Raw genomic sequence first — 24,453 nt, 5'->3', positions numbered from 1 at the left:
AAGGATGCGATTCTATTGATTACATTATTGAAATGGCCATCAATCAGCATTGAATAGATACGTCCATGTCCTTTCATTTCCCAAAAATACACATTGCGACTTAAAGAGATTAACATTCAAAGCCGGCAAAGAATACTGTGGAAATGACAAGCATAAAGTGGGACAGGTAGAAGGGAAATAAAAATAGAATGGCACGCCAAAGCTTAATCATCAATGGGAAACTGATTGGACGTCGGTTAAAGACAGACAGTTACCATGGACACCCATAACCATCATGGATCTTTATGAGCTCAATCCTCAGACACATCCCTCAAATCATCCACTGGACCCTTTGAACACCAGGGTGGACGATGAGGTGATACCCTCAGATCCCATGCGCACACACACAATCACATACAAGCACACGCACACTGATTCTTTGTCTTATGGCCATGGAAAGACAAATAGAAATACACTATCGATACCTAAGACCACTCAGAATCGTCTAAGGGCATGTAAAGGTATGGAGGTATATTTACATTAAGGGTGTAGGTTATAAGGCGAAAGTTGTCCAGATCAAAAGAGAACAAGGTTGCAAGCTGTGATGGTCATTCTTAGGCTAGGGAAGGGAACATTAACATATGATCAGCTTCAAAGGACTATTTAAAATAAGGGAGGAAGCATCGACAATGGGCAAATGGTTAACATGACATAGATTGAGACTATTATAGTGTTAGTGGGTGAGGTTTGATGCTCCCTCCACCAACACACATTCACACAACAATGTTGCACTGTAAATCATTTGTTGCATTTGTATAGCTCTTTTCAAGGCACTCAAAGCGCTATATGAACACAAAAAAAATATGAATATGAATTCTAAATAATTTTAAATTATAACAATTCCGGCCTCCTGGGCAAACCATTTATTTTTCTCTAACTACTCAAGTCTTTCCCATGCAGAAACATAACGAGGTAATTCCCTCTCTGGGTAACTCCGACCTCCATCTCACCCTGACATGCAATCCCAGTATAGGACGGTGAGACAATGAGCTTCTGGAGCTGACGGCGCTGGTGAAGAGCCCAGGCCCCACGGGGACCCATAAAAGAAAAGGTGCCATTCACTGCACAAAAGGCAGGATACATTTATGACACGCCCAATGAAACTACATAAATCAGGAGGAGATGAAAGGAGTGGTTATGGATCTGTGGGAGACAATGGAATAAATCCCGAGCGTAGAATGAGGTCCATGTGAGTGGTGTACTCGCACTAGCCTGCTGGTATCAGTGCAGGCTGAGGGATGGGTGTGTGTGAGTCTGTTTTATGTAGGTACTTCCTTCAATCAAAGAGTATTCCTCAACTGTCTTGTGAAATCGTACAGTTGACATCAATTAGTGATGAACGACGATAACTTGAACGAAAAATGACTTGACAAGCAGCGTTATAACATACTTTTGCTCTATGTCACCTCTTTTGCATAACAGTATATGGATATTCATTTAGCAGATGCTTTTATCTTAAGTAACATGGAATAGGTCCTTAAGGAGCAGGGGAGGTTAAGCTTCTTTCCTGCTCAACGATGCCTACAGGTAGACTGCAGGTATTATAGGATCCAAACCACTGCCTTCACTACACCCTAACCACTACTGTCCTGATGTTTCCATGGCGATAGCCTGAAAGGGGCTTTGCGTGTTGCTCAGTCTTTGAAGCAGGGCAGAATACAATAGGTTATAGGTTGCTACTAGGTTTTCTACAAAACTGGGCCGTCTCTGACATTGTGTTCATTGGCAATTACTGTTCAATGTGTGAGTGTGTGTGTGTGCGTGTGCGTTTGTGTGTGTGTGTTAAACATTCCACACCAGTCTCTGACAGCCCTCTCAGCTGACTGCTAGTAGTCATGGCAACATTTGATAGCAATATTTTTTTCAGCAAGGGTGAAAGATAGATGGAAGAAATGAAGCAGCAAAGAATATACAGACATGACTTTGACAGCTCACGACCCCTTTCATATTATTTTATACCCTTCCCTCCTCTAACCTTGTTGAAAGAGGGGATAGACCCTTTATCACAGAGGTGTAACAAAAACAGGTGCATCTCATTTATTAATAATACAAATCAAATCAAACAAAACGGACGGTCGGCCCAAACCCACGAGACTTCTGCGTTTTCACAAATGAATCATTTCCGTGTGTCATTTTCATTTTCTCAGTTAGTCATGCCAGTGCCCATTGTTAACATCAAGATATATATATAGGCCAACTGAATGCATTCATGCACACCCATTCGCTTTTCCTATAGTTGCACTGTTCCACATCATCATCATTATCATAACAACAACTCAGAACCATATCAACAATCCAACACTAACGCTACACTAGACAACACGATACAGGCGCCACATTGATGCTACACTATAACCTCTGGAGTTGTTTCTACAACTGGCTAGCTTTTGGGACTTCTTACAGATGAAGGAACCAAAGGCACCTGAGTGTTGTGAGTTATTGCAGAGTATCCTACCATGTTCTGCTCCGATCCACCGCGTTCATCGCCTTGGTCCCTCTCCACATACTCTGAGGACAGGAGGTTACTGCAGACAGACAGAGGTTTTAGTTACATGTGTGTGTGTGTGTGTGTGTGTGTGTGTGTGCGTGCGTGCGTGCGTGCGTGCGTGCGTGTGTCTTTGCTTACTGGTTGAGTTCCAGGTCCAGTATGAACTTGGTGCTGAATGCCTCCAGGACAAAGCTGGCCTGGGCCAGGTGGATGGGCTGATATTGAGAGGGGCGGGGTGGTGGATGAAAAGAGAAGAGATGGCTCTTATTATGGCTGCCATAACAGAGACCTTTTGTTAGAGAAGTAAAAATAGGATCAGCATTTCAAACTAATCAATAGTAAGTAATACTGATATTTCCTGTTTTCCGTGTTATGAAATAAATACATCCAAAAAGTCTAAATTTGAGGTTATGTTAGGTGAAGTCTAAAAGGGACATTGCATCTTATTTTCTTTAAATTAACTTCCGATTGATAGGTAAGGTGGTGCCCCAAGGTTGTCCAAAATGTATACATTTAGCATTAGATAATGATAGGACTGTATCGTCAGTATACCCAAAGCAGTGGGTCTTAATCATAGGATTTTAGGGGAAAGGAGGGCAGCTGACTGGAATAAGCCAGTCAGTCTTACATTTACATTTAGGGCATTTGGCAGAAGCATTTATCCAAAGAGACTTACAATAAGTACATTTGTCAGAAGAAGGAGAAACAATATATCGCTGTCGGTACAGTAAGGATGTTCATAGAACTGAGTGCCAAGCACCAATAATTGATGACCCATTCCCCGTATACCTTTTACTTTTGTACCAGGACGTACGACGTACAATAAGTGCATACATTAAGTGCGTACACTTATTGTACACTTCTAAGTCGGTCTTGCTGCAAGGACTCAACAGTTATCCTCGGTAACTGAGATATGAGCCTGGGCTTGAGTCCAGCTAGACAGCGTCCACAGATAACAGATGAAGGGCAGGTCTCATCGCCCAGCACCCTGACTGACAGCAGCGATGGAGACGGTAACTAGAGCCCAGATGGATATGAGACCTATCACCTAATATCATGCGATGGGTTGAAGGGTGAGGTGCTTGGGTATTCTCAGGGGTGGATGATGTAATACTAAATGTTAGACATGTGACCACTGTGGTCATCTGACTTGAGGGCCAGAGGACAACGAAGGGGATCATGACAGATGTCATGTGAAAAGACGGTTGAACTTTGAAACCGCTTAAGTTCTGAATGGTGTCAGATCGATGCCTACCCTTCTGGTTTTACATTTTAGGAAGAACAGAACCCTTTCAATAGGTCAAAGCATTATATTCAGGAATATAACGTTGAATATTTTGTTGTCAGAAGTATAAAACAGTATAAAACAGGGAAGGCCAACACTGCCTTAAAGGGGTCATATCATGCCACCAGGTGTGAGTGGCTAATCACACTCACACCTGGTGGCATGATATCACCCCTTGAAAAGTTCACTTGAAGAGGCGTGTTTTGCTCAGGTGTGCTCAGGTGGTAAGAGGTGTGCATGCTGAGACTCGCCTGGTCTCCCGCCGTGGAGTTGTGCACCCGCGTGGCCAGGTGTGCGGTGAGCAGCTCCTCGTGGGAGTGGCTCTGGTGGAGGAGCCGCTGGGGTCGGACCACCTGAACCTCCTGCAGGAGGTTCTCCCGGTCCCACACGCCTTTAAGCCCGTTTAAAGCACCGTCAAAATCTACGGCTGGACGCGATGGCCAAACGATAAACCAGTGTTTAAAAATGACGAATTATATGAATGAAGAGTTAATAAAAAATAATCTTAAAAAATATATATTATAAGAGTTATAACAGTGGATATGGAGGCTGCAGAATATCGTTATTAGATCAGATCAAGAGGTCCCTGAACCTCGGGGCGAAAGTGGATCAGCCTGGGACTAGACTTATCAACTGTTTTATATTTCGTTAAGTTAAACGTCAGTGAGTCAACCGAAAGGAAAAACATGCAATTTTCACAATAACCACAAATATGTCCAGAGAATGTTATTCTACACTGAATCGCCGACCGTGTCGGTACAATACAGAACTCGATACAGTAATCAATCCGATATTAATGAAGCTGTAGAGGAGCGCCTCGCTGAACCAGAACGCTGGGAGTGAGCCGACGTCCCGCGCTAGATTTGGCGGGGATCTGAACGCGGGAAAGGGGAGACGACAGCACACGGCCATCCGGTAGTAGGATCACAGAAATCACTACGGTGCTCTGCAGCGCGTCTCAACTCGACTACACATTTCTAAACTAACTTAATACGCATCATACATAGTCTAATATGCGCCAACACACAACACACATCCCCGAGGTAAATAAAAGAAAGAAAAAAAATATATATATAGAAAAAGTACCCTCTCCTCCTAAAATAAAGGTTGGCCTCATTTAATAATGAGAGGACAGTGGAACCGACAGATAGTCCGTGTAGTGGGACCATTACAACCCAGTAGGCTACTACCCAGACTAAATCTGGTCCGTGTGGTGGGACCATAACACAAACAGCATCCTTCTGTACTACACTTCACACAGCTGGGCGATTAACCCAATTTCAGAAAAGCCCACCTCTCCATCACCATCACCATCACCCCCTTACCTGTGGCGGCACACTGTGCGCTCACTGCGGCGAACAGCAGGCATCGCACGGCCAGCATGGTGCTCACATAGTCCCTGAGGTCTCCAGGAAACGATGAGAACGCGTCGGATCAAAGGAAGCTGTTGATAGGCGTCCCCTTATCTCAGTGATCCGACCATACATCCGAAAGACATTCTGGTTTCCACACGTGTCGTTCAAGACCACCTATAGTTACCAACCGCCCCCGAGTGACAGCCAGGTACTTATGTACGATGTGCAGTTTTTATATTGTTTTGGGTCCAATATCCTCGGTCGAAGTCATCGAGGCTCCGAGAAGAAGGCGTGATACTGGAGGAGAGCGGAGCGACTCGGCGCGCGTACGGGAGCGGCGCAGCAGAACCCGCCTCGAGAGATCAAAGCCCACCCTGCCGTCACGTGCGCTGCTGACGCTGCCCTGGCAACCACCGACTGGAGAACAGCTCCATGAGATCAACCCTCCAATAACATGTATTATATTACAACTAGAAAAGGCATTTCCTGTGAGTGCTGTAGTACAAAGTGAGGTTGAAAATATATGTTTCAATAAAGGCAGAGGGGGGCCCATGGGAAATTTGAAAAATTGTTGCTAAAATAGTTTAATAACATAACTAAATGTCAAGCGGCAATATGTCACAGCCACAGTTAAGACTGTGACACAATTGAGGAAGTCAGGTTCTGACTAACTTATTTTCTAAGAAAGGTGATCACAAACGTTTAAACACACAAGATGAAACCCCATTCTTAACTCCGTTATCGTTGCTAAAACGAACAGAGACAACAACCCAAAGCAAGAGCAGACAATCGGCTACACTTTCAAATGATGAGGCCTTGGTTATTAAGGTAAAGGATAAATAAAGGGGGGGGGGGCATCAGGACTTCTTGTATATAGGGCCCAGAATTGTGTGTTTGTGTGTGTGGTAGTAACTTGGAAAAGTCTGTTATTGAGCTTACCCCTTCACATCTAGTTAATCGAGATAAGCTCACTAAATGATGTGGCTTATACCGTTTGACTCATTTGAGTCTCAGCTTTCAAGTAATATCGTTTATTCATGATGTGAAAAATATAGTTTCTAAGCACGTCAATTAATCATTGTAGCCAGTGTAACAAGAAATACTGTAACCATTCAAACTTAACATTGTGTCTCTAGGTTAAATATTGACATTGTTACTGTGTGTTCACACCGCACTTTGTCCCATTTCGCCTGTTCGCGCGAACAGGCGAAATGGGACAAAGTGCGGTGTGAACACACAGTTAGGCTTCGCGACGTCCACAATGGTTAGTTTTTGTAATAGGAAGTCAAAGAGACCAACTGAAAATATACGAAGCGGGTTTTAAATTAAACAGTTGATTCTGGATGAAAAACATAAATTATATCAAAAATCAGTTTATATATATATATGAAGATCAAATGCCGCTTTTCCACCGCCAGTACCAACTCGACTCGACTCGACTCGCCTCGACTCAACTCGGTTTGGTTGCGTTTCCATCTAAAAAAGTACCTCTTCAATGTGGGCGGGTCGTAGAAAAGAACCTCTCCACCATGGGCGGGTCGTCATTAGGTTTTAATCACGGGAGACGCGATTCCCGGGAAATCTGAATCTGATCAAGACTATTTCCTGATTCCCGGGAAAGGTTATGATGGGAAATAAAATAAAATAAAAAGCGCAATGACTGCGCGTCTATTGTTGTCATACGGTAACGTTGATAGAGGCGAAACTCGAGCCCTAGGAAAGGAACGACACTGAAACGAAACAGCGAAACGCCGGTCCGTGGACTCCAGCCACGCCGGACACACACAACCACGCCCGACACACATAACGACGCGCAGCCTAACTCTAGCCCCGGGAAAGGAGCGACACACACGGCGAAACGCTGATCAGTGTCCCCCTCGGGAGCGGGTTCGTGGACTCCAACCACGCCGGACACAACTTAACTTGAGTGAATATTCCCATTTACAGCCGCTGGCCAATCAGTTACCAGCAGCCTGTTTACGTCACACAAAAGTACCTACTCCGCTGGCATGGAACCTCGACGGAGGTAGTACTAAAAAAAAGTACCCGGTACTAGGTACCAGGTACTTTTTTTGCCAATGGAAACGCAAATAAGGCGTGGCGAGTCGAGTCGAGTCGAGTCGAGTAGGTACTGGCGGTGGAAAAGCGGCAATAGTGTGTTGAATGTTTAAATGTTTTAACGAAGGTTAATGGTTGCGAAACTGAAGCAGTTGAAGCGTCAGGGAAGCGAGTCTCAAGGTGAAAAAAGGTCGAAGTAATAAGGTCCCATATTTGTAGAGAATAATAAAGAATAAAGCCTAAGAAAAACCATACTACCGCTGCTTGCAGTAATGTACATCGATTTTGTTGGCTATTCTGCTCGAGTACGAACCAGTTAACAAAAAAATATTAAATATCAAACTGGATAAATGACAGACATATTGCCAAATAACTCCTAAATATGTTAAGCTGACTAAATTATTACAGGTAAAAGGACACGATTCCATAGGTCAGTAATTCAGACATAAAATGTAGGTTGCAGGAATACAATAACCTAAGACATCCATGTATAATTGGCCAAAATGTATCTCTGTAAATGAAAGTCTCAAATGTCTGCTGTGAGACTGCCTAACTGACCTGAAAGAACTCGACAAATAGTTAATATTCAAAATGAAATCAATAAGGTATCAGATCTTGCTCACACCACATTGCACAAAAATACAGCTCAGAAAGAAAGTAAACAAAGACTCTTATCCAGTGGTCATTTTCCATGATGCATTAGAAATGGAAATAGTTTATTCAGAAATGCTCACGTTATGGTTATCGACTTAGAAGTGAGGTATATCGAGATGAAAAAGTAACATTTATGGCGCAGAGGTTTGGTGTGGTTATGGTAAAGATAAAAACCGACGCTGAAATACATCAGTAGAAAGTCCATGGGTCAATTGGTCCAGTTTTGTAGAAAATCCTAATACCCATTCATGACATATTTAATCATAACATTTATTTCAAATAAATTTCACATTTCAAAGCAATAAAACAATTTCACCATGAATAAGCTGCCATTTGTAGAAAACCACTTGCGTCGTTCTCTAGTCTTTACATATATTATTCTATATTAGAGATGGACAGGAAAGCCGGTTGTCCATTGCTTAGCTCATTTAAGTGTTACACCGGCCAAAGTAAAGGAGTTAGATTGAGCTTCACAGCATGGTCACTGACAGGGGTATCCCTCAAAATGAGTCCACTGCCCAAAAGCACGTCAGTAATAATTGATTAATTATTGTAGATTCTCAGGTTCTCAATCTCCATCCTCAAGCCTAAAGATTATAAGACTGGGTCTCCCATCAGGCCTATAATCCCTGCTAGACGTCCCGTGTTCAGCTAATCCACTAAAGTGTCTTGAGACAGGGGGCAGGTTAGAGCTAGTCCTGGCACCAGTTTTCCCCCACATCTATGGGTCACCTTCAATGGTCGTCACAAAGCCGTTTGTGACAACCATCATCACACCCTGGTTTAATGGACAGGCAGCAGTTGCTTTGGAGCTACAGCTACGCCTCCCTAGGAGAGAGCTCTGACCCTGGGCACGCCACGGCAACAGTGCCGGGATGTGCTGGAGGCGCACTAGCAGCACTTAGGACTAATTGAGTAATACCCCTCGGAGCAGAGACTCATTAAATTCTCAAAAGCATCAGAGAGGCTGAAAGCGTGGTCCGGGGGTACTTTATGTAGAGGCCGGGTACTGAAGGGTGCGTGTGTGTGTGTGGTTAGGCATACTCTCTCCTCTGGTAAGAGGTTCAAAAAGGATAGTGGATGGTAGGATGGTGAAGATGATTATGTGCACCTTTCTCAACCCATTGACCAGACACTTCCCGAGTTCATCGATACATGATTTACAACATTCATCGTAAACTTGCTTCTAGACTTCTTTGGAGAACCTAAACGGTAAGGATGTGAAACGGTAAATGAAAAGCTCATCGACTCAATCGCTGCCTCCATGAGAGGAGAAAAGGCAAAGTGTCCAGTGTTGAACCTCAGTTCAACAAGACCCTGCTGGTGGTGGGCTGCAGGGCGGAGTGGAGCCGGGCCTCGTAGCTGCTGTTGTGCGCCCAGGTACAGGCTCTCTGAAGGAGCTCCTGGTCCAGCCCACAGCGACCCCGGGTGGCCGGGAGGGAGTCCGCGGGGGGGGCTCCTGTCGGGGCCAGCCGGGACAGGAGCTCGTGGTCCCAGTCCGATTCCGAGGACGACGGAGAGAGGCCAGCGACGTCCGGCACCAGGGCAGACTCAATGCACACCGAGGAGATGGAGTGGGGGAGGGAGCATTGACTGGACTGGCTATGGTGGGACCCAAGGGGGGTTTGAATGGAAAAGGAACAGTCTGGAGTGTTGGGAGAGACCGGGGAAGGAGGTTGGTCACCCAGACCCGAATGGCTGCTGGTCAAACGACCCGGGGGCTGGGAGAAGGCCTTGGTGTCTGGCACGAGGAATGAGGTAAAAGTGGGTTTTGTGGCCTCTTTGACTTCCTCTGGGGGGTCCGGTCCACTGGAAGGAGAATCCAAGAGAAGGGAGTTTAGATGGAGAGGCTTGCCAAGACCCAAGTCCTGTGGTGGATCTGACCTCATGCAGGCCTGATCCACGGTACCGGTGCATGCTGGGCTAAGGTGTACCGAACCAGGGAGGTCAACACACATGTCATCCTCTGGTTTACAAAAGGGCTGCTGGTGGGCAGAAAAGGCCAGCCTCCTCCTCTTGGTTGACGTCCCTCTGGCACTGGCAGACCGCCTGCGCTTTTTGGAGTTCGATGACGTCGGCGACATCCGGGGGAGGGAGGAAGATCTACACGGGGCCAACGTTGGGCTGATTTCAGGACACAATGCTTCTATTTTCTCTAGAACATTGAACAAACTATGGTTTGTCTCAGACCCACAAACCTGCATGCCTTGGTGGGTGGGAGGAGGCAGGATTGGGATCTCAGGGCTGAGCTCTGGCGGGTCCGAGTAAAGGGCAAGGAGCTCGTAACGGGAGTCCAGGTCCTGGGGGCTGAGGACCGGGGGCTGGGAATACGGATCAGAAGACGTCACGTCCGAGATGTGCGTGCGTGGGGAGAGCGGCTCGAGTTTAGGGGGCTGTCGGAGGGGCGAGCAGGGGGTGAGTGTCGGGGGGTCCAGAGAACGAAGCCCCGTGCATGGAGAGGGTGGACGTGGGGCCGCTAACAGGGCGGCCAGGATGGGCGCGGAGGTCGGATGCGAGGCGTGGTTTGAATGCACAGGCCGAGGGGTGGGGGGCGGCGGCACGGGCGGAGGTTTGGTGTGGAGGCTTTGGAAGGCCTCGTCGAAGGCGGCCACTGGGTTCAGCAGCGCCTTGACAGCCTTCTCCGTTTCGCCGTCGCTTAGGGTCACCAGGTCGGCCGCACCGGGGCTGGGGGTGCATGCTGAGGTGGGTAAACTGGTAGGGAAATAAACAAATTACGATGTTACTTCAGAAACTTAATCAGAAATATACACACTGTACATACCTGTGCAGGTCAAGCTGTGAACCAGTTTCAACCAGCCCCATCTTTTTATTCTTTTAAGAGTTGTAAGTCCTCAATTATAAATAATGCATAGAGCTATCATCTACATAAATATAACATTCTATTCATGGTGTGAGAAGAATCCTAATAGAGCCAGAAGGATTCAATAACCACGTTGAGAAGTTTCTGAACGAGTGGGTGATCCATAAAAAGATTGATACATTTAAAAAAAAATATATATATATATATATATATCTGGTATATCTTTTAAAGGAGTCACCTGTCGAGGGAAGGGTCAGTGTGCTGGGGTGGGTTGGGGTCGAAGCCGGGCAGCAGGCTGGCCACCAACTGGTCCAATGCGCTGTAGTTCGAGGTCTGCTGCAGAAACCGACGGTGCTTGGCTGACACCAGGTGCTGAGGACCAGAGTGAAGACACACAGTAAGAACCACAAGACAAACGGGGCCGGAGAGAAAATGACCTTCAATGTCATTTGTACATGTGTCTCAACCGTTTCAATGCGATTAGAAAATGAGATACATTAAAGCCATTTCCACACACACACACACACACACACACACACACACACACACACACACACACACACACACACACACACACACACACACACACACACACACACACACACACACACACACACACACACACACACACACACACCTCAAATTTAGTCACTTTAGCCATTTGTTTACCTCTTACACTTCATTTGTTCCCAACTATTAGACTTCTTTTTTATTTTATTTTTTTTAAATGGTGTGCATGTTTACATTGTTAACTCCATTTAGACGTTTGTGCAAAACGTTGAACTCGATAAAGCCCTCCCACATGTGTTCACCTCCTCCTGGTTGGTGAAGGCCTCCAGGCAGCATTCACAGTAGCCCTGGACCTTGTTGAGCGCCCTCCACGGGGAGGGTTTGAGCGGCAGGGGGGGCTCTGGGGGACCCAGAGGTCCGCTGGCAACTTTATGGGTGTCTCTACAAAACACAAGGATCCATTAAAGAGGCTGACGCAGGGAATTCGTATCCATTAGAGTAGAATTGGTTTTTTTACATTTTTTTCTGAAGCAATAAAATAATTTTTAAAACTCAATACAAATGTCATATTTTGTGTCAAATAATTGATTTATTACATTGTACAGTACAGAGAGCCGTCATTATTATGGAAAAGTGATAAATTACGTTAATGAGAAAAAGGCATAGCTGTCAGCTATTAGTGACTGGAATGGGCCCTGAGAACATCTGTTGAGATCTGACAGTGCCTTTCTCTGTATGAAGAGGTTTATATTTTAGACACACGTCACTTTTCATCTTATATTAGTTGTTTTAGGGTGCGGTTTTCCTTTTTAAGAATGACCAAACACCAAATAGTATTCAAGGAATTGCAACCCCTTTGTTGGAATACACAATAGAACCTAAACTAACTTCTTTAGCCAAATCGTAGCAGTTCACTTCAAAATGATTCCATATTAAATAATATTTGCTTACAGTCTTGGCCCTTGGAGTTTAGAAGACCCTCTGATTTGACCACTAGTAATATCCAAACAATGTGTGTTGTTGACTAACTACAATATATTCTCAAGTTGTGTTCCCATTACTGGGCTGGTGCCTGGTTTCTCAGTAGGTAAAAGGCCGTGACTCACTTGGTGTCACAATCTTGTTCCGGACCTTTCTCGGGGCGGGGAGGAGGAGGAGGGGGGTCGGAGGGGCCAAAGCGGCCCGAGAAGCAGAAGCTGGGGAAGCTCAGCGACTGGACGTAGAGTGGCTTGTACTTCCTGTGGAGGACCAGTCTTGATGTTAGTATCAGGGTCAGAATGCTGTTGAAGTACACCACTAGAGGGTGCATTCTGGACTGGGGAGTCAAACGTGCCAACACGCAAACATTGCAAGCGGGCACAAATGATACAAAATAAAACAAGCATGTCAGGTAGCAATAGTTTGCTCACTCCACAATCAAAAGAACTAGAGGTTGACTGAAACTTCATGATGATTACGTTAATTGACATTCATGCCAAGTAATTCTTTGAAAGATATATTTGTTTTTCAACAGATGCTTCGGTGCAAAATATATAGTAGCTATGACTATATAAAGGCTTCAAAAATGCATATGCAGCGTTGCATTGGAGGCAGACCCCAGCAACTCACACACCGTTTCAGATATCATTGGGTTGGATTTCCTTTCATTAGCTAAATTGACAGGGGCCACTGAAAGGAACCTTTGACTGGGGCAGAGACCTCCCTGACCAGGCTTGTGTACGGAGCCATCGTGGTGGACTGGAAATGGTATCTGTCCCCACCTGTAGAGCACTGGGCTCCTGGGGGCGGCTTCACTCAGTGTGCCTGACACACTAGCTGCCTGAACCCACTAAACTAAGTCCAATTAGGAAAATCACCAGGGCCGAAACTCAAGCTGCCAGGGTAACCCACGCATAGGGGGAGGGGGGGTTGGCGGTGGACCGGTCACATTGGGTCATCCAAGCCCTTTGTCATTAACTCATTTGGAGCAGAACGTAGCGTGTTCCGGGGCCTAATAACCAACCCACCTTCCTGTTCCAATGGAAAGATCTAGAAACTAATCACTTTTCTCTCTGGCCCCTCGCCTGCTGCTTATGTGTAGCCAGGCTTTGGAGTCCAAGTCCAAGACAGACGGTTTGATGGTTTAAATTAGTAAATCTGAACTTAAGAGTTGCGGTGATGCGCTGCTCATGAAGTGTGTGACCAGTCTACACAGGGCCATTGCATTCATAGTCACGTTAAGTTGGGCGGACACAGGGCTCGTGCACTGTGCTTGCAGAGGCTCGCGGGACACGTGACAGATCGCCACATTAACCCTGCACACGGTCTGTGTTTATCCCATGTTTGGTTCATGCTGGCTCTCGCATATCATGCACAAGACTTAAGATTAAGTTTAAGTGTTGGAAAGTGAAGTGGCTAGCGTGTGTTGTAAAAGCAATATTGTGTGGTAAAGGTGTTCTACCCAGCCAAAGACTTCTTGGTTTAATCCCCATTGCCTGCTGTCCACCTGTAGGACTCCTTCAACAAGGCTGCATACCTGCTCCTAATTTACATGAATGTCTTTTCACTGGAAGGCACTCTGGATAAAAGCATCTCCCAAATAGTAAAATAATGTATGTACATCTTAGGTTCCACGAAAAAGGCCTGGATCCCTTTACATATGGGTTTGGGATCCCTTAACATAAATGGATGTAGAGGAAAAGCTGGGGGGGTGGGGGAGATGGTATGGTATAAAGATCTTGAAGGGTATGGTTTCACTTGGATTCAAATGTCAAACATAGGCAGTGGAAGCACTTTACCGCGAAAAGCATGGAAAGAGGAAACTCACTCACCTGCTTAAATCCTCCACTTTGAGGTAGGGGCACTTCAGACCTGCAGCTAAGGATGGAGTAGGCACAACATTATGATTTAATCATTATAGATGAAGTGATGATAGAAATATAAGAAAGTACAGTTTGAGAGTTTGTACAATTAATTTAGAACATGATTAGAAATGTTTTGAGACAGTGCAGTAAGAGACAGTAATAAGTCTTTATAAGCATTAACTAACCTTTAACAACACGAACAGCGGCTTTGCTGCAGTTCTTCAGCTGATAAAGCAAAAGGAAACATACAATGTCATCCACAGCCCATCAAACCAAACTGATATTGATACATTTACCTCTGTAGGTCCATTTTTTGTAACTTCTGAGAAAATTACCTCCGCTTTTTTCTGCTTGGTGTTGAAGCTCTCTCTTGTGAGTCTTTGTAGGTACAGCAGGATATCTTGGAAATCAGTTAAAGGAACACCTCCTCTACCACACAGAGCATCCATTCCACTCCACACTGTGCTTGAAGCTTACAGTATTGGCTTGAATAGTTTGGCGTCATCAGAAATAATCACATTATCCTTAACATGGGACTTTGATATGAAATATGTCTGTTAGCAGTATGAGGTACACTAGCTTTTTTTAAATATACCCCTTGTATTAAAGAACCATACCATTCTGGGGGATCAACCAAAGTGACGACAAGATACCAATACAGCACTTTGGTTGACATTTGTGACAGGCACACCAATTGCTCTTCAGCAGAAATCAGTCCACGGAACTAATGTTGACATGTCGCATTAGTGGAGGATGCTTTCAAGGAGCCAGGAGAGACGGTTACAATGGTTTTATCCCCAGACTGTTAAGGTCCTTTAAACAAACCCACTACTGTATATTTGAATCGGTACCATTCTTAACCTATTGTCAGGAGGAAACCACAACATCCTAACAGAATGCTCAAGCTCCTAACAGGAATACAGCGCCCTCTGCTGTAAGCAAAGACCCACTACACCAAGAACACACTAAAAGAACACACTAAAAGACAAGAAATTAGCAGGGCATCAGTCACTGCTGAAAAGGATACCATCCACGTAGAGAATCTGCACACCCCACGAGCGGGCTTTTTGCAAGACACTTCCCTGCAGTCGCTCCTGGAAGACAATAACAACAAAATGCCTGTTTGTCAGCAGGACTCCACTAGAGACATACCAAACCACACAGATCTGACATGTCAACCACCACTGACTACAGGACCACTCACATTGTTGCGAATGGCTTTCTCCAGTAAGGCCATTCCACGACTCCCGAAACACTGTAAAGAAAAAGATTAAAAAAAACATGAGCAAACACACCTGGGTTCACCGCAAGCTAAGATTTGACTAGTTGATGAGATGCATCTCTGAAGGTTTTGACAACTACGGCAACATAACACTGACCAGATCATCATCAGGTCATTATTCAACTAATACTTTATGAATCCTTTATTAATCTAGGTTGAAACACATCAAGATTAAAATTCTTGTTTGCCAGGGTGACCTGGCCAATAACAGCGTGAAATACAAAACGAAAAATAGACCATGCAACAAATACATACTCATTTTTGACAACTCTTGACAGAAGCCTTTCTTTTTAAAGTCTATTTACAGCCCTTTCCAGGATGAAGGCGCAGCAAAAGAGATCTTAGCCATCTCAGTCCCACTATATTTTACATTGGGTGTACTGTGAAGCGTTTTGATTGTATGATCAAACCCATTCTAGTGTTTTCAAACTCAGTAAACAGATGGCACTATACACACACTAGCAAGCATAGATAATGCTTAGACAAGAGCATGTTTATGTCTCTGCAAACATCTCCATGTTTTAAAAACAGACGGAGAGCGAACAGACAGGCAAGTGACAGACCGTTGGGCGCGCTGGGAGTGGCGTGGTCGGCCACGGTCGTTCCTTGGCCTCCCGGACACCGTCTCTGGGGGAGTCCGTCTCCCCTCGCCCACCTTTGGCCTCTATCTTGGCGGGCTGGATCCTCTCCTCTGCCGACAACTCCTGGCTCCCGGTCACCAGGAAGGTCACGTCCTTGTGGAGGAAACTCTCCACCTTCTGTCAGGGACAAACGATAGGAGAATAAACGGTAAATGGCATGCATGTATAGCGCTTTTCTAACCAGTGGCCACTCAAAGCGCTCTAGAATACTGCCTTACATTCACCCATTCATGCACACAGTCACACACCGACAGCGTCGTCAGCCATGCAAGGCGACAGCCAGCTGGTCGTAAGCAGTCAGGTTGAGGCATCTTGCTCGGGGACACCTCGGCACTCGAACTAGCACCCTTCTGGTGACCAGCCAACCCGCTCTACCTCCGGGGCCACATGCCCCCCGAAAAAGACATCTCGGTGTTAGCTCATCACCAGCTCCCCTGTTTGCTTTGTTTGGAATCTAGTGGTCCAGTGTGGTAAACACTAGAAGGGTTAGAGGTTAAATTTCCACTGGAGCCTCCCATGCAAAGAAGGCATCAACGCATGATATTGGAAGATGCTTTAGATAAAAACCCTCAACCAAATGACAAATATTCTTATTTATTAATACCTCTAAACTGGCATTGGGAGCATGAAATCTTAGTTATTGTATCATCATTGTGGCTTTACCAGTGTGGATGTAAATGCCTCAATCTATGAGTCTAGGAGCCCTATCGAAAATAGTTCACTTTGCTGTAATTGGTGGCACTATGGCCAATGTGAAAAGAGATTAATTGCATTTATGGCCCCAACTATTGTTTAGAGCGAAGGTGACCTTTAGCAGGATAAGGTCAGTGTGTCAACATAAGTGAATACTAGTCTTCAGTGTTTTACAGGCTTTGTAGTAGGATTACCAAATCATGCAACTTACTTTCCACAATTCTAAATAGAAATATAGATGTCTAGAAATGCACTAATCACACACAAGCCATCTGAAATTTCTTCTTGACCCAACGAGAACCTTTCTGGTATCTTAGCGGTTAGCTTACCCCTCCCAGGTGGAAGATGGCCTCCACCAGCAGGGCGGCTGCCCGTCTCTTGACGTTGTCCAGGAAGAAGGACTTCCCGGTCAGCCTCTTCTCTCCAGGAGGCAGCACACCAAGGAGGCCTCCTCCCATGGCTGACTGCAGCAGCCAAGGAACACCATGCAGGAGAATAGTGTGAATGTGAAGCAAACTTTCCCATTCTACCTTCTCATACTTTAATGCAGTTCTTCCAAACCTCGGGGGTCATCTGAGATGTATTTGGGGTCTTTGCGGCAGTAGTTGACTCATAAGCTATCGATTTTTTATATTTGCTTGCATTTAAAAATGTACATGGTTAAAAGTACCTTGCATACAAACAGATCATTATTGATAGCCACTGGGAAAGAACTACACATTCTGACTTGATAATATGTTGTGTAACGTGTGTATTTTAAGCAATTTTAACTCCTCATGGCTAAAACATTTACATCAATTTGGGTTATTTTGAACAGCACATTGAAGCTTCTTATATTAGTATACATTTAGACAGTCAGATAGATGTTAAACGTTTTCTTAACATAATTAGCTGGGTAATGCCATCTCATGCCAAATTTAAAATACATATCGTCAGATCTCTCGGCTACAGCCAGGTGGTGTAAAAAGTCCACATACCATTTCCATACTACGAACTGTATATTCAAAGTAAAGGTCGTGATTTTACATTTTAAAATGTCATGTTGAACACATTACTATTGTCCGCTTGTGGCTTTATAGTCCAACATGCCCTTAGATACATGAGACACAGACCCCCACTTGAAGAGCTGGGTCGTTTAAGACTGTAGAACCAGCATGTATGCGTCACGTACCATTACTACTCTACTCCATTATAAACCATGCAGGATTATGTATAAAGACCAGGGCACGCAGGCATGGTAAACTGCTCTGACCTACATGATAAAAACATGCAGTCATCGAACCAGTCACACACCTTAGCTAAGCTCGTGTTTTGAAGGCTAATACAAGTTCTCTCAAACTTAGATTACCTCCTGTTGTTAAGGCCAATATAACACACCTTAGTTAAGCTCCTGTTATTAAGGCTAATGATACACACCTTAGTTAAGCTCCTGTTATTAAGGCTAATGTGACACACCTTAGTTAAGCTCCTGTTATTAAGGCTAATGTTACACACCTTAGTTAAGCTCCTGTTATTAAGGCTAATGTTACACACCTTAGTTAAGCTCCTGTGGTAAAGGCTACTATAACAGCCCTTAGCTTAGCTCCCTTATGAAGGCTACTATAACAGCCCTTAGCTTAGCTCCCTTATGAAGGCTACTATAACAGCCCTTAGCTTAGCTCCCTTATGAAGGCTACTATAACAGCCCTTAGCTTAGCTCCCTTATGAAGGCTACTATAACAGCCCTTAGCTTAGCTCCCTTATGAAGGCTACTATAACAGCCCTTAGCTTAGCTCCCTTATGAAGGCTACTATAACAGCCCTTAGCTTAGCTCCCTTATGAAGGCTACTATAACAGCCCTTAGCTTAGCTCCCTTATGAAGGCTACTATAACAGCCCTTAGCTTAGCTCCCCTTATGAAGGCTACTATAAGAGCCCTTAGCTTAGCTCCCCTTATGAAGGCTACTATAACAGCCCTTAGCTTAGCTCCCCTTATGAAGGCTACTATAACAGCCCTTAGCTTAGCTCCCCTTATGAAGGCTACTATAACAGCCCTTAGCTTAGCTCCCCTTAGGCTACTATAACAGCCCTTAGCTTAGCTCCCTTATGAAGGCTACTATAACAGCCCTTAGCTTAGCTCCCCTTATGAAGGCTACTATAACAGCCCTTAGCTTAGCTCCCCTTATGAAGGCTACTATAACAGCCCTTAGCTTAGCTCCCTTATGAAGGCTACTATAACAGCCCTTAGCTTAGCTCCCCTTAGGCTACTATAACAGCCCTTAGCTTAGCTCCTGTTGAAAAGGCTAAGGTAACACACCTCACTTAGCAAGAGAATGGGACGTTTGGTGTCCTACCCGTCCGTTGATACTCACTTCGTGTTATGTCCAAATGGGATATTGGTGGCTGGTCTCACTTAAGAAGAGTATATAACTTAAGGAGCACAACAGACAGCCGACGGGCTGGTTTGGAGCAACCGCCGCTTTTTAAAAACAAAAGCCCCGAGCTGACGTCACATCCGGTATTATACGGCCCAAAAGGCGTCGATAAATGGAACCAAGAAGCGAAAATAAATGTTGACAACAGATTTTTTTTTCTACCGATGTAAAATAACACACTATAAAAAACAAAAAACACCAACTCTTCTATCCGATCTGTACTGAAAAATTCGTACATTTCAGCAATCAATAACTGTAATGTAATCAATAACTGAAATTAGATTCACCGTTGTTAAGTAAATACACTAATTTCCATCTGTTTACCAGGGATTGATTAACATTCTCATTAAATTCGTGGAGGTTGGGCAACAAAGGATCACACACGTTGTTTCCTGCTGAATAAATTTATTTATGAATGCCCTTGAAAAACAACACATGCAGTTTTTATTTTCAACAGAATAAATGACTTTCTTATACCGAAAACAGCACAACCCTTAATAACGTTTACAATCTAAATACATCAGAGAAACATAAACTCAAGTCAGAAGTACCTGGATCATTATGTATTCCCTTTTTCTTTAATGCTTTCAATTTCATGTAAACAAGGCCTTAATAAACATTTTTTAAGGAGCGAATTAACAAATTCCTTGCTTCGCTGTAAAAAAGCTATTTGACATTGAACAGACTACATTTAAAAACAGCCTGTTTGATAACATCAATGTAGACCTTTTACAATACAATACATAACATTAACTCAGAAATGTAACTTAAAGGATCCTCACAAAATAGGGAACAAGTATCAATCAAAACAAAAGGCTGACAACATTTGGTCACAAGAGCCTCTTTCTCGTTTGGGGCAACAATGAGAGGTTTCAGTTGGTTCAACGCTCACAAAACAGAATATTATACAGAACAATTATATTTTTGACACATAATGTAAGCTTTCCACGCAAAAACAGCTTGCTAAACAAAACATCATGGATGATATGTTGTGTATAGCAAAACTACACACATTTCTTATGGCACTTTTGACAGCAATTATAATAATACCTTATTTTTAAGGAATTATTCATGCATTTGATTTCATATGATGACAATAAACGTTCAGTTTTATATGTACGATTATATTGCACGTCAAAACAGAAGAACGATGTACAATTGTGTAATACGCAACGGCAGCGTTGTCTTTGTGTTTGAGTGTCTTCTCTTGTTTCAAATAAAATAGCGTATGGGTTTTAGGGATGTGGTTTCCAAATGATATCACTCTTTCAGTTGCAGTTGACTTAAGGCACGTTGGATAACAGCATAGCCCCCCCATTAACACTTGAATGTCTTCACACAGATGAACACACCATACAAAAATAATAAATACAACATTACCAACATTATGCTTCCTTGAGTTCTAATGGCCTAAATTCTGTAACAATAGTTTAGTTACAATACAATTAGCTATATAAGTAATTGAAAACTGTTTGGTTAAACATGAAATGCCCCGGAAATAGGTTTGGATTAAATTACTAAATGTGTGTGATATAAAGGGAGTTTAAGAGTCTCTTATCATTTTACACACTTCCTTCCTCTAAAGAAAACAAACGTCACCATCCAGGGCCATTTGTCCCAAGTCGACCATGAAAATAATATTAGAATATAATAATACAATTTGTTTTGAAAGATTTTAGAAAATATTGCAAAATGTTGACATCTTAACATTGTATATTTTGGAGTGTTTGTGGCACATCAATCACTTCTGGATATGAACATCATTTCACACTGAGTTGAGGTTGCATACACTTCACTACAAGTCCCGCGTAACCGAACAATGCCGAGCATGACCGGCTAGTGGCCAAATATTCACTGGACAGGGTTAACTTATATCTAAATGAACGTGTTTACCATGGACCCCGCACCTCCTCTCCCCCCCCCCTCCTCCAGCCCATCGTACTCCTCCTCCCTAGATCCACTCAGACCCCTTCACCTCTCCGTACTCCTCCTCTCTAGATCCACTCAGACCCCTTGACCTCTCCGTACTCCTCCTCCCTAGATCCACTCAGACCCTTCACCTCTCCGTACTCCTCCTCCCTAGATCCACTCAGACCCCTTCACCTCTCCGTACTCCTCCTCCCTAGATCCACTCAGACCCCTTGACCTCTCTGTACTCCTCCTCCCTAGATCCACTCAGACCCCTTCACCTCCTCCTCCTCCAGCCCATCGTACTCCTCCTCCCTAGATCCACTCAGACCCCTTCACCTCTCTGTACTCCTCCTCCCTAGATCCACTCAGACCCCTTCACCTCTCCGTACTTGCTGTTGCAGCTGCTCCCGCTGCTGCCCCCCTGGTTCCTGCCACCGGCCCGGCTCGATCCCGGCCGGGACACGCCCCGCTGCTTGCGGCCCCCCGCGTTGGCCTTGTTGCCGTGGGACCTGCAGTTCTTGTTGTAGTCCTCCTGCTGGCCGTAGGCGTTGATGGCCGCCTCCAGCCGGTTCTGAGCCCGGTGGAGCTCCTTCCGCAGGGCTCCGCAGCCGTCGCCCACACCCCCGCCACCGCCGCCGGTCTTGGGGAGGTTCTGGTCGTTGCTGAAGCGCTGCTGCTCCTCCTGGGCGATGTTGGCTCGGTTCTGCTGGCACGCCGCCTTGGAGTTGGTGAGGTCGGTGAAGGGCAGTGCGGGGGGAGGCGGCTGCAGCTCCGGCTCCTGGTACTCGTTGGAGTCCAGCAGTGGCTTGACCGCAAAGTTGTAGCCGGGCGGGGCCGACGGCGTGTTCCAGGCGAAGGGGACGTTCCCGTAGGCGGGCTCCGTCGCCGGTCCTCCGGCCACTCCGTACGGGTGGGAGGCCTCGTCGTTGGGGGGCGTTTGGGAGCGCTGGGAGCCCAGGATGTCACAGATGGTGCCGACGCCCAGGTGCAGCATCTCCCAGAAGTTGAGGGCCAGGCAGAGCAGGGACACGGCGTACATGATGAGCAGGAAGATGGTCTTCTCCGTGGGCCGCGACACAAAGCAGTCCACCGTGTGCGGGCAGGGCGGGCCTGAGCAGGCGTAGGTGGCGGGCACCGCCATGCCGTACAGCGCATACTGCCCGACCAGGAAGCCCACCTCCAGCAGGGAGCGCGCCAGCAGCTGGAGCACATAGATACGCATCAGCCCGTCCTCCTTGATGCGTTGGCGCCCGTCGTGGCGCGCCTTGGCCTTGACCCCTCCCCCGTCACCCCCGCTCGCGCCGCCGTCCGCCCCGCCCGCCGCTCCGCCGACGCCTCCGCCCTCGCTCTCCAGCTCGGCCACCTCGTAGATCATGGGGTCCTCCTCGTGGTCGTCCTCCGCCTCCTCCACCCCGCGGTGCTGCCTCCGGGAGCCCAGGTACGGCTTCCTGGGCGCACGGCGCCGGGGCAACCCGTCCCCGCCGCCGCCCGCCCGGTCGTCGGCGCGGGCGATCTTGTTGACGGCGTAGCCCAGGTACATGAGGGAGGGCGTGGCCACCAGGATGATCTGGAAGACCCAGAAGCGGACGTGCGAGAGCGGGGCGAAGGCGTCGTAGCAGACGTTCTCGCAGCCCGGCTGGCCCGAGTTGCAGATGAACTTGCTCTGCTCGTCGTAGTAGATGGACTCGCCGCCCACCGCCGTGAGCACGATGCGGAACACGATGAGCACCGTCAGCCAGATCTTCCCCACGAAGGTGGAGTGGTTGTGGATCTCCTCCAGCAGGCGGGTCAGGAAGCTCCAGCTCATGGTGGCGGGAAGGGGAGGAAGGAAGGTAGGGTAAGAGTAAGAGGGGAGGGGAGACTGGGGTGGAAGCAGGGGAAGGGAGGAGGCAAAGAGGGAAGTGTCACAAGGGAAGAAGCAGGGGGGGGGAAGTAAAGAAGAAATTAGGGGAGATGGTATTGAAGAGATGAAAGTAGGAGGCAAGGGAGGAGCAAATGGAGAAGGGAGGGAAGGAAGGAAGGAGCCACAGAAGGAATGGGACAGGGATGGAAGCAGCTTTTGCGCTATGCAGGACTTCTGTCGAAGATAAAATAATGGGCTGAAGATTAGTGCATAGCATCTGGATTAACATTATTACTGTCTCATGCGGGCCGAGGTTTACCTTTAAACATTATATTCCCCACTTTATTATGGATAAATAATTACTACAGGAATTAAATATAACAATGGGAAAGTAATGATAAATAAACGTATCAATAAAGAGTTCAAAAATGGGTTCTGGATAATTGGTATCTGCATAACTATTGTAATAATTGAAACTCTTGATAATTACAAGAAACTATATTTTGACTATTTTTTTTTTTTTTTAATTAGTAATGATTCAATTGGAATGATAGTATTAAAGCAAGGCTATGATGAGAAAGAGACACTGATGGTAGAGAGAGATGGAATGAAGAGAGAGAACGTGATGATTGGAGAGAGGGAGAGAAAGGGAACTTGGAATTTAGAAGTGTGTGTGAGAGAGAACGAGAGTAGAAAATAAGACACAGTCCCTGAAATCTGTTACACAAAAAAGGAGGGTAAGAGTGTGTATGTTGCGTTTGTATCCAAAATGTAATTGCTTTGCCATGAAGGTCAAACAGTACACCACAAAAGCATTGCAGAAAACGCCGTAACCAAGTTAAGTGTATGTGCTTCTATGAGCCTGCATGTGTATTATAAACGTGTGGGTGTATACACTGGTGAGTGTGTGCCTGTGTGTGTATTATCAACTTGTGTGTCTATAAACTGGTCTGTATGTGCCTGTGTGTGTATTATAAATGTGTGGGTGTATAAACTGGTGTGTGTGTGTGCCTTTGTGTGTATTATAAAATTGTGGGTGTCGAAAGTGGTGTGTGTGTGTGTGTGTGCCTGTGTGTGTGTTATAAACGTGTGGGTGTATAAACTGGTGTGTATGTGCCTGGGTGTGCCGCACAGATCCACACTTCCGTCTCTAACAAGGCATCCCTCCATGGGAGACACATGCTTACCATTATCAAGGCCAGGAGACCACCACACCTTATCAACCTGTGGAAACACACAGACCACCCTCCTGCACAAACACACACACACACTCTCTTTTGCAGGCATGCGGATGCATGTACCCAGACAGGCACATGTGAATGCTTTCTCTGTCACCACAGACACACACACAGATGTACAAACACACGCGCACACACACGCACACACACACACACACGCACACACACACACACACGCACACACACACACACACACACACACACACACACACACGCACACACACACACACACACACGCACACACACACACGCACACACGCACACACACACACACACTACAGAGACACACATACACAAATATGTTCCCTGTTTGCTCATGTTTCTGTTCAGTCGTCAACATCATGAACATAACTTGTGCTTTTCCTGTATGCATATTAGT

General features: G+C 45.7%; 3 protein-coding genes across 5 annotated transcripts in view; all 3 read right to left on the bottom strand.

Annotated features, from left to right (window-relative positions):
• Positions 1-5,511, bottom strand: part of LOC311367003 (disintegrin and metalloproteinase domain-containing protein 11-like) — a 32,367-nt gene extending 26,856 nt beyond the window's left edge. Inside the window, exons 1-4 of one of the 3 annotated variants that reach the window (XM_084485799.1) lie at positions 5,138-5,511; positions 4,064-4,239; positions 2,666-2,742; positions 2,495-2,564 (exon numbers count right to left, since the gene is read on the bottom strand). In XM_084485799.1, coding sequence (XP_084341925.1) covers positions 2,495-2,564; positions 2,666-2,742; positions 4,064-4,239; positions 5,138-5,195 — 381 coding nt within the window. In that variant the 5' untranslated portion in view covers positions 5,196-5,511. The remainder of the gene's footprint in view (positions 1-2,494; positions 2,565-2,665; positions 2,743-4,063; positions 4,240-5,137) is intronic. The other 2 variants (XM_084485800.1, XM_084485798.1) reach the window with 2 other exon arrangements.
• Positions 5,512-8,891: 3,380 nt separating this feature from the next.
• Positions 8,892-19,125, bottom strand: dbf4b (DBF4B-CDC7 kinase regulatory subunit). The gene is made up of 12 exons (XM_084486029.1): positions 19,020-19,125; positions 16,999-17,133; positions 15,899-16,093; positions 15,258-15,308; positions 15,081-15,147; positions 14,389-14,453; positions 14,239-14,278; positions 14,021-14,066; positions 12,317-12,448; positions 11,513-11,651; positions 10,939-11,072; positions 8,892-10,591 (listed from the first exon to the last, which is right to left on the bottom strand). Exons 2-12 carry the CDS (start codon positions 17,125-17,127, stop codon positions 9,181-9,183), a joined length of 2,409 nt encoding a protein of 802 aa, XP_084342155.1. The 5' UTR covers positions 17,128-17,133; positions 19,020-19,125; the 3' UTR covers positions 8,892-9,180.
• Positions 19,126-21,348: 2,223 nt separating this feature from the next.
• On the bottom strand, positions 21,349-22,800 carry gjc1 (gap junction protein gamma 1; the record flags this gene model as incomplete). The annotated part of the gene is made up of 1 exon (XM_084485419.1): positions 21,349-22,800. The coding sequence occupies one exon, from the start codon at positions 22,798-22,800 to the stop codon at positions 21,349-21,351; it is 1,452 nt and encodes a 483-aa protein (XP_084341545.1).
• Positions 22,801-24,453: the final 1,653 nt, after the last annotated feature.

The sequence above is a fragment of the Micromesistius poutassou genome (genome assembly GCF_964030765.1).
Source record: "Micromesistius poutassou genome assembly, chromosome: 21".
NCBI classification, from domain to species: Eukaryota; Metazoa; Chordata; class Actinopteri; order Gadiformes; family Gadidae; genus Micromesistius; species Micromesistius poutassou.
The sequence above is the reverse complement of the archived record's forward strand: the minus strand, read 5'-3'. Positions and strand labels throughout refer to the sequence as shown.

Coding starts and splice junctions, on each gene's coding strand:
- dbf4b (XM_084486029.1), bottom strand. CDS start 17,127: ATGGGAGGAGGCCTCCTTGGTGTGCTGCCTCCTGGAGAGAAGAGGCTG. Junction 14,454..15,080: donor GCAGATTCTCTACGTGGATG/GTATCCTTTTCA, acceptor CTGATTTCCAAG/ATATCCTGCTGTACCTACAA. Junction 10,592..10,938: donor ACTGACCCTTCCCTCGACAG/GTGACTCCTTTA, acceptor TTTCCCTACCAG/TTTACCCACCTCAGCATGCA.